The sequence below is a fragment of the Henckelia pumila genome, chromosome 4 (assembly GCF_033568475.1).
Source record: "Henckelia pumila isolate YLH828 chromosome 4, ASM3356847v2, whole genome shotgun sequence".
Classification (NCBI taxonomy): Eukaryota; Viridiplantae; Streptophyta; class Magnoliopsida; order Lamiales; family Gesneriaceae; genus Henckelia; species Henckelia pumila.
This window is the reverse complement of record NC_133123.1, coordinates 15,675,299-15,685,738: the sequence shown is the minus strand read 5'-3', so window position 1 is coordinate 15,685,738 and position 10,440 is coordinate 15,675,299. Positions and strand designations below refer to the sequence as shown.

The following is a 10,440-nucleotide window of genomic DNA, read 5'->3' as shown; positions in this document are numbered from 1 at the left end:
TATATATATATATATATAATATATATATATATATATGTCTAGTTTGAAATATATGATATATGATATATCCGATAATAATTAAAGTAATGCTAATGAATTTATTTGGTAGATTTTTTTTTTTTGGAATTTACGATGATGATATTTTTTTTTTAAATTGATGCGATTGTATTTCAAAGATTTGTATTGAGAATATTGATGTAGGTTGGTATCGTGCACATATAAATTGCATGAATTTAGATTCACATCATTATCCAATACTTAAAACTTGAGCTTTTTAATTCAAATTATTTTTATTTAGTGCCTATCCTTTTGTTAATTAATTCAAATTATCTCATATATATATGTTAGTAAGTATTAATGTGAATGGTATGTGTAAATGAGCAACATGATTTTGATTATTCGTACTTTATCTGCATTTTTAAAGATTTTTTTATTGTTAACGAATATTGTAGTAATTTTAATAATTGATTTTTGTATATAGATTTCATCATGTCGAACATCACCAAACTTGAATTTGAAGCACTTGATTTGTCCGGAAAGAACTACTTGTCATGGATATTGGATGCCGAGATCCATCTTATCTCTATGAATTTAGGGGATACAATCAAAGAAGGAAATGAAATGTCCCAGCAGGATCGTGCAAAAGCACTCATTTTCCTTCGTCATCATCTCAACGATGGGTTGAAAACCGAATATCTCACTGTGAAAGAATCACAAGAGCTTTGGAAAAATCTAAAAGGAATATTTGACCATCAGAGAACTATTGTTCTTCCAAGAGCTCGATACGAATGGATGCATCTACGCTTACAAGATTTCAAGTCTGTAAGTGATTATAATTCTGCATTATTTAAGATAAGCTCCACCCTAATACTCTGTGGAGAGAAAGTCACGGATCAAGACATGTTAGAAAAAACATTCTCCACTTTTCACGCATCAAATGTGCTTCTGCAGCAGCAATATCGTGAACGTGGATTCAAAAAGTACTCCGAGCTAATATCTTGCTTACTAGTTGCTGAACAAAATAATGAGTTACTCATGAAAAATCACCAATTGCGCCCAACTGGATCTACACCATTTCCTGAAGCAAATGGAAATGCATTTCCTGAAGCAAATGCTAACTCAGCACAAAATCATAACAATGAGAGCAGGCGTGGCCGTGGCCGTGGCCGTGGGCGTGGCCAAAGAAGAAACTATCAGCAACAAATTGGAAAGAAACATAAGACAAGCCACCAGCAGTGGAATTCCAATAATGAAGAAGCAAATGAAAAAATTTCAAAGGAGTTTGAAGATAAATGTTATAGATGTGGGGTGGAAGGACATTGGTCTCGTACCTGTCGTACAGCAAAACATCTTGTGGATCTTTACCAAAGCTCGATGAAGGAAAAAGGAAAAATAGAGGCAAATCTTGTGGATTCTGATGACCCAGTTGATATAACTCACTTGGATGTCTCTGATTTCTTCGCTCATCCTGATGGAAATATAGATCATTTGATTAGTGGTGGTGTGTTAGAAAACAAAGAATAATGTTTTCTATGACTTTGTTTTTACTTGGAGTTCAATTTTTTCGTTATTAGGTTATCGTTGTCTAGTTATTGTTTTGAATTTCAATTCATGTTTAGGATTTTCGGTGATGTTATTTGATTATTATTCAATAAATTTTATTTATCATTTTATTGAAATTATTGCTTATTGAGTTATATTTTGTTTTAGATTAATGATGAAATATCACGATGAATGCCTCGCAGACAGCGGTACAACACATACCATCCTTCAAAATAAAAGATACTTTTTGGAATTAACATTAGCTGAAAATAATGTTATAACAATATCAGGTGCATCAAAAATTATTGAAGGCTATGGAAAGGCAAAAATCATTTAACCAAATGATACAAGCATATACATTGAAAATGCATTATATGCTAGCAAATCCAGCAGAAATTTGCTCAGCTTTAAAGATATCCGTCGAAATGGATATCATATTGAAACATTAAATGAGAATAATTTTGAATACCTTGGTATTACATCTATTATATCTGGCCAGAAGCAGATAAAAGAAAAGTTATGTGCACTCCCTTCTGGGATGTATTTTACCACAATAAAAGCAGTTGAAGCAAACACTTGCACAAACCAGAAGTTTATCGACCAACAAAGCTTCAAACTATGGCATGATCGGCTTGGTCACCCTGGGGCAACAATGATGCGCAAAATAATAATGAACTCACATGGACACCCTTTAAAGAACCAGAAGATTCTTTTGCATAATGATTATTCATGTGTTGCTTGTTCACAAGGCAAACTAATTATAAGACCTTCCCCTACAAAGGTTGATGTTGAAATTCCAACCTTCTTGGAAAGAATCCATGGGGATATTTGTGGGCCTATACACCCACCATGTGGACCATTTCGATATTTCATGATATTGATTGATGCGTCTACTAGATGGTCACATGTGAGTTTGCTTTCAACTCGAAATATAGCATTTGCTAGATTACTTGCGCAAATTATTAAATTACGAGCTCAATTCCCAGATTATTCAATCAAGAAAATTTGTCTTGATAATGCCGCTGAGTTTAAATCGCAGGCATTTGATGAATATTGTATATCAATAGGGATTTCAGTTGAGCATTCAGTTGCCCATGTTCATACACAAAATGGCTTAGCAGAGGCATTTATTAAACGGTTGCAGTTAATTGCTAGACCATTACTAATGAGAACGAAACTTCCATCTTCTGCGTGGGGCCATGCCATAATACATGCTGCATCATTGGTTCGCATAAGACCAACTAATTATCACCAATACTCACCCTTACAACTTGCTTACGGTCGAGAACCTGATGTTTCTCACCTTCGAGTATTTGGTTGTTCAGTTCAAGTCCCTCTCCCACCCACACAACGAACCAAAATGGGTCCACAACGTAGAGTTGGGATTTATGTGGGATTTGATTCACCATCTATTATTAGATATTTGGAACCTTTTACTGGTGATCTTTTTACTGCGAGATTTGCAAATTGCCACTTTGATGAGTCAGAGTTTCCAACTTTAGGAGTAGTAAAGTTGTATCCTGAAGAACAACGAAAAGTTAGTTGCAATGAGAAAACACTATCTCATTATGATCCTCGAAATAATCAAAGTGAGCAAGAAGTTGAAAGAATCATTCACTTGCAAAGAATTGCGAATCAATTGCCTGATGCTTTTGTCAATACAAAGAATGTGACAAATTCACATATACACGCAGAGAATACACCTGTGAAAATTGATGTCCCTGTAGGACCAACAAATATTCAACCTGCAAACGAATCTAAAATACGCCAGAAGCGTGGTCGACCAATTGGTTCAAAGGACACTGTACCTCGAAAAAGAAAGGTACAAGATAAAGAAAATTCAAAAGCTCCCGAAGAAGAAATTCCGGATGATATTGTAAGAGAAATCAATGAACCTGGTATAGGAAATATTCCTGAAGAATTGCAAATTGGTGAAAATAATGAGATTTCAACAAATTACATATCATCTCAAAAATTGTGGGATCGAAATAATACAATTATTGATAATGTCTTTGTGTTAAATGTGGCCTTTGACATTATGCATAATGGGAATTTAGAACCACAATCGGTTAATGATTGTCAAAAGAGAAATGATTGGCCAAAATGGAAAGAGGCCATACAAGCTGAATTAGATTCACTAGAAAGACGTAAAGTGTTTGGACCCGTAGTTCGAACCCCTAAAAATGTAATCCCAGTAGGATACAGGTGGGTTTTTGTACGAAAGAGGAATGCAAATGACGATATTGTAAGATACAAAGCTCGACTCGTAGCCCAAGGTTTCTCGCAGAGACCTGGAATTGACTATGAGGAAACATATTCGCCTGTGATGGATGCCACTACTTTTCGATTCCTGATCAGTTTAGCAGTATCAGAAAATCTTGATATGCAACTCATGGATGTAGTAACTGCTTATCTTTATGGTTCACTTGATAGTGATATATATATATGAAAGTCCCTGAAGGACTCAAACTATCAAGAGAAAATAATGCAACTCCCAAGACTATGTTATCAATAAAACTGCATAAATCCTTGTATGGATTAAAGCAATCTGGACGCATGTGGTACAATTGTCTTAGTGAATATTTGTTAAAAGAAGGGTACACAAATAATGCTATTTGTCCATGCGTATTTATTAAAAAAACAGATAAGGGTTTTGCAATTGTGGCAGTATATGTTGATGATCTAAATCTTATTGGCACTCCAGAAGAGCTTGCTAAAACTGCCAATTACTTGAAAAATGAGTTCGAGATGAAAGACTTGGGAAGGACAAAATTTTGTCTTGGACTACAGATTGAACATTTACAAGATGGGATATTTGTTCATCAATCATCATATATAGAGAAGATATTAAAACGTTTTTATATGGATAAGGCACATCCATTAGCATCACCAATGGTTGTTCGATCACTTGATGCTAACAAAGATCCTTTTCGACCGCTTGAAGATGGAGAAAAGATCATAGGTCCAGAAGTACCATATCTAAGTGCGATTGGAGCATTGTCATATCTCGCAAATTATACTCGTCCTGATATAGCATTTTCTGTTAATCTTCTAGCGAGATATAGCTCATGTCCAACCCGAAGACATTGGAATGGTGTAAAACACATTTTTCGTTACCTTCGTGGTACAACCGATATGGGATTATTTTATTCAACAAAATCAAAGTCTTCTTTAGTTGGATATGCAGATGCAGGTTATCTTTCCGATCCACATAAAGCTAAATCCCAGACAGGCTATGTGTTTACACGAGGAAATACTGCCGTATCATGGAGGTCAGTGAAACAATCCCTAACAGCAACATCTTCAAATCACTCTGAGATTATGGCAATGCATGAAGCAAGTAGAGAATGTGTATGGCTGAGATCTATGACGCAACACATCCAAGAATCATGCGGGTTGCCAACAACCAAAGATAGCCCAACAGTTATATTCGAAGACAATACTGCATGCATTGCACAATTAAAAGGGGGCTACATCAAAGGGGATAGAACAAAGCATATCTCACCGAAGTTCTTCTACACACACGAGCTTCAAGAAAAGGGTGATATTGATGTCCATCAGATTTGTTCAAGTGATAATGTAGCTGACCTATTTACAAAGGCACTGCCGACATCAACTTTCAAGAAATTGGTGCACAAAATAGGGATGCATCAGTTAAAGGATCTTAGATGATTGAGAACAGGGGGAGCATCTATTGCTGTACTCTTTTTCCTTCGTTCAGGTTTTTCCCATTGGGTTTTTCTGACAAGGTTTTAATGAGGCAGCACTCAAGACCCCATATTTCTCTGTAGCGATTTGTTAATTCAATAATCATCTAAGGGGGAGTGTTATAGATAATGTGTTGTAGATGATCATTGAGATTAGGTTTATCGTGTTATCTACTATTCAAATCTGTAAATACACTTTATAAATAGAGGCCTCCAATAGTGAATAAAAAACTTCTATTCATTCTCTCAACTCCATATTCTTTATAATTTTAACAATAGGAAATTTTTAAAATTTAATAAAAGTCACTAAAATGACTTATTTTGGCTAAAAATAAACCCTTAAATAAATATATAACTAAATACTAAATTTTTCTTGACAAAATACTTTAAAATATTATTTTAAGGCTCATAAAACTCATAAAATATTTTTGGCTAAATATTTTGGTATCTCGTCCGTCCACGGTCCCTTCTACGCGATAAAATAATTAAATTTCCATAAATCATGAAAAATCACTAATTATGGGTTAAATGCTTAAAAATAACTTAAAACATGCACAAATAATTTCACATAATTATTTAACCCATAATCTCAAATTCTAAATAAATAAAATCCCTAATTATGCATGCGAATTTACGTGCTAAAAATACTGGGTGTTACACAGTGGGAGCTCCCACTGTGGATGCTCTAATATAGTCCGGGACAGTATGTCCGGTGATTCAGTAGAGATGACCAGGGACGGAGCTAGGATTTTTATGTGAGGGGGGCTAATTTAGTATTATATAATTATTGATTATTAAAAAATTTAAAATATATATAATACATAATAATATAAATAAATAATTTTTTACTCGTATCATTGAGAAAAATTTAAATTTTGCAAAAAAAATACTGAATTTCTTATAATGAAATTTAAAATAAAAAATTAAACATGTGGTTTCATATTAAATTATGTAAAAGTTAAAAACAACTATTTTAAAGTTTTTCAATATTAGCTTCAAAAAAAAATTTCAATATTTAAAATACAAAAATTAAACTTTTAATCACTGCAAAGAAAATATTTAACATATAGATTAAAAATTAATATAATATATAATTTTTTTTATTTACATGTAGTCATGTATATTATATTTGATAAATTATTATACTCGATTTTTTTATACAATTTCAAACTAAGTAGTGATTAAATTTATTATGAAATTTTGAACAAAATATGCATAAGTGTAATATCAATGAATAGATGTTAAAACATAAATCTTCTAATTCATTTAATAAACTCATGTTTAATTACAATTTTAACACCTAAAAATCCACGCTCTATGAAAACTGAAATAGTTAAATTAATCTAATTAATATATCCATGACATACTAACACATTATTTTTCAGTTTTTTAGAATAGTAATTATAATTTTAGTAGCTTGATACATTCAAAATTTGATGATTGTATAAAAAATCAAATTAAAAAATATAAATGTTTATTTATATGTAACTGTTTTTTATTTTTTAAATCATCGAATACATTTAATTTGTTTCAATATTTTTGCAATTAAATGTAATTCAGATTATGCGAATTTTTGTATCAAAGTTTGTTTTAGCGGCATTAATGAAAAATATACATTTATCTAACAAATATAAAGAAATCTCATTTTTAATTGTTGTTTATTTAATTAATTATGAAAGAACGTGTATATCACGTTATTTCCTAATTGAGAATTTTAGAATTTTGCCTTTTCTTGACAATGTTGTTTAATTGATCTTATCATGTATATCTTACTTGATCGGCATTGAATATCTTTATATCTTGTCAAATATGTTATCTTATCAAATATGTTATCTTATCAAATGTATATTGTAAATTGATGATATATATCTTAACAGTTTTGTTGATGAGATATCTTATCAAATCTTTATTCAATATTGTGTAGGTTTTACAAAGATTGAAAATCTATTTAAGAAGATAATTATACACAGATGAAAGATGGCGAGGAGAGTGCAGAAACGTAAAGCTAATTATTACTGGAAAAATTCAGAAGCTGAAGATTGAAGATCGATCGGAGAATTTCTGAAGTATTCCTTGCCGTTACACAGTGTTGCCGAGTAGTGTTGGAAACACTGAAGAACACGCGAGTGAAGTGTTGTTTAGAAAGTGGTTCCTTGGTTTTTTGTTTTTCGGCACATGTGTTTAGAACTTCCTATTGGTTTTTATATTCTAGTTCTTACTAGTTTTTAGGAAGTTATTTATTTTCTCAACTTGTTGAGAAAAGTAGATTTTCATATACAATCACTAGTTGGTTTTTTTGTATAAGCTGATTTGTTTTCTAGTGATTATTTTGCCCTGAGGCATCGCACAAGTATTAATTATTTATGCATAAATATTTGTGTTATTTATTTTTATGTTTAATTATTCCGCTGCGTAGTGTGTCTTGAAGTATTGAAGAGACAACACGTATTCTGAAATTTATTTATGGCATTCCTGCAGTCCATACCGTCAAAACCCTTACAAGTGGTATCAGAGCCATACACTTGATGATACTAAGTGAGATTCTGGTTTTTGTGTTTTGACAGGATGGATTTATCACTTGTTGAATTGACACAGGATGCCGGTGAGGATGAGTTCTCTCTTGAGAATGTGCAGAATGTATGAAGAGTTGTTTGCAGATTGGGTGATGAGGACAAATGGATACTGCAAGATTATTGGTAGTATTTTGTTTTTGAATGTTTGTCGCTTTGATAGTATGCTCATTATGTGTTTGTGTGTCGGTTCTTATTGTGATAATTCGAGAAAAATTGACATTTCAAATAAATCATCTCGACACTCTCGCACAAAATACATTGACATTGGACATTACTTTATTCAAGTATTTAGTAGAGAAAGGTTTGATCTATGTGGAGTTTGTTGGAACAAATAACCAACTGGCAGCTATATTCACAATAGCATTAGATTTTGAGAGATTCTCCAGCCTTAGGAAATCTCTCAGCATGTTTTCATTTTAATCACTCACGGTTGCTGTCCCCAAGTGTTGCCGACACTGAAGGACAACACCAAACATGCATGTGCATTTTTAGGACTTTAAGCATACTGCATTTTCATTTTGTCCTATGTTTTGCACTGTTTGATAACATTGACTAACATGTTGTAGTTTTTTTTCGCAAAAGTTCTTTTTAGATCACACTTGCCATGATAATGTGCTCTAACTAAACCACAAATTAGTTGAGGGATGTTCTGTATTCCATGATCTTATCTCATGTGAAAAGTGGTTTCGCAAATTTAGAGTATAATTTGATAAAATCTCATCGATTTCACTGTCATGAGAATCAAACTCAAAATCGGAAGAAAATTGGAAAAAACTACCTAAAGAAGTCCGAGGAAGACCGTTCTTTTAGTGTGCAGGCTACCACTTCTGAACCAAAACAAAAAAAATAATGATACATGGCTCTGTAAGTGTGAAAAATTCATCAAAATATTCTGAAGACTACAGTGTTGTTGGAAGATGTTGCCAACACTAGTGCTTAACATGTATTGTTCACACACTCTACATGCATTTTATTGTTGAATCACATTGCATTTTGTTTTAGGCATAACTTAGGTCATGCATATATCATTAAATTGTGAATATTTCATGTTCAGGGGTTGTAAGTTCTAAACAGACAAAATAAGGTGAAATACCATATTTGCTAAAATTTGATATTTTGTGATTGACAATGATTTAATGGAGTTGAGCCGAAGTGGAGTTATTTATGGGAATATTTGGCTAGTTTTAATCTCGGATTATTGCCATAATTGGGTTGAATTTTATCTCTTTAATTCAAAAGTTTACCCAATGATTTTTTTTTGAAAAGTTTTTCTGCATAGGTCTTTTGGAAGGTAAATGGTTTTTTTGTGGAATTCTTTGTATTGTTCAATGGATGATTTTTTTCACCCCATATTTTGTACAAATTTGATTAACATCGCATCTCTGTTTTGTATTTTTCAATTTGCTCTCTAACTCCCTGCTCAATCTTTTTACTTCACATACTCATTAAACTTCATAGATGGCAGGAAAATATTTTGAATCTCATGGTGGTGAAGAATTTCAGGTTGCTCCTATTTTGCGAAAGGGAAAAAGGAATATAGACCTAACTTGGTCTGCATTTGGTGTTGAGTCGTGTATTGCCAACACAATATATCAACACAAGTGAAACTCCGCGCTACACTGCTCCCATCATTAATTTTTTACAGTTCACTCTTTGTATTATGAAGTCTTACTAGCTGAGTATTGTTTGTTATTTGGACTGAACATTTCTGGACAAAAAAGGGGGAGTGGTGACAAAGACAAATACTGCAAGTACTTCTGGAGAAGTTAATGAAACAGACTGCAAGTACTTTTGGAGCATATGAAGTTTATGAAACAGAATAATCGGAAGCTGGATTTGTTTTTTAATTCTTACTTTCTCTTATTAGTTTTCTTGTTTGCTCTGATTATTAAAATTGTTTTGCTCCGAAGTCTTGTTAAAATTTCTAAATGCTCTAATATTATGCTTTTTTGCTACTTGCTGCTCTGATATGTTGAGTGTTGAGAGTAAGTGTTGACAACACTACTCCACAACACTTAGTGCTGACGTGATTAAATTCAGGGGGATCATTAGTTATCTAACTCAAGGGGAGTTATTTGCACTTGTGTGTGTTTTGTCCAAAAAGACAAAAAGAGGGAGTTTGAAAGAACGTGTATATCACGTTATTCTCTAATTGAGAATTTTAAAATTTTGTCTTTTCTTGACAATGTTGTTTAATTGATCTTATCATGTATATCTTACTTGATCGACATTGAATATCTTATATCTTATCAAATATGTTATCTTATCAAATGTATATTGTAAATTGATGATATATATCTTAACAATTTTGTTGATGAGATATCTTATCAAATCTTTATTCAATATTGTGTAGGTTTTACAAAGATTGAAAATCTATTTAAAAAGATAATTATACACAGATGAAAGATGGCGAGGAGAGTGCAGAAACGTAAAGCTAATTATTACTGCAGAAATTCAGAAGCTGAAGATTGAAGATCGATCGGAGAATTTCTGAAGTATTCCTTGTCGTTACACAGTGTTGCCGAGTAATGTTGGAAACACTGAAGAACACGCGAGTGAAGTGTTGTTCAGAAAGTGGTTCCTTGGTTTTTGTTTTTCGGCACATGTGTTTAGAACTT

The 10,440-nt window shown here is 32.5% G+C and overlaps 1 protein-coding gene across 1 annotated transcript; it reads left to right on the top strand.

Moving 5' to 3' along the window:
- The first annotated feature begins 489 nt into the window (after positions 1-489).
- On the top strand, positions 490-1,524 carry LOC140860546 (uncharacterized). The gene has a single exon (XM_073263551.1). It carries the CDS (start codon positions 490-492, stop codon positions 1,522-1,524), a length of 1,035 nt encoding a protein of 344 aa, XP_073119652.1.
- The last annotated feature ends 8,916 nt before the right edge of the window (positions 1,525-10,440 follow it).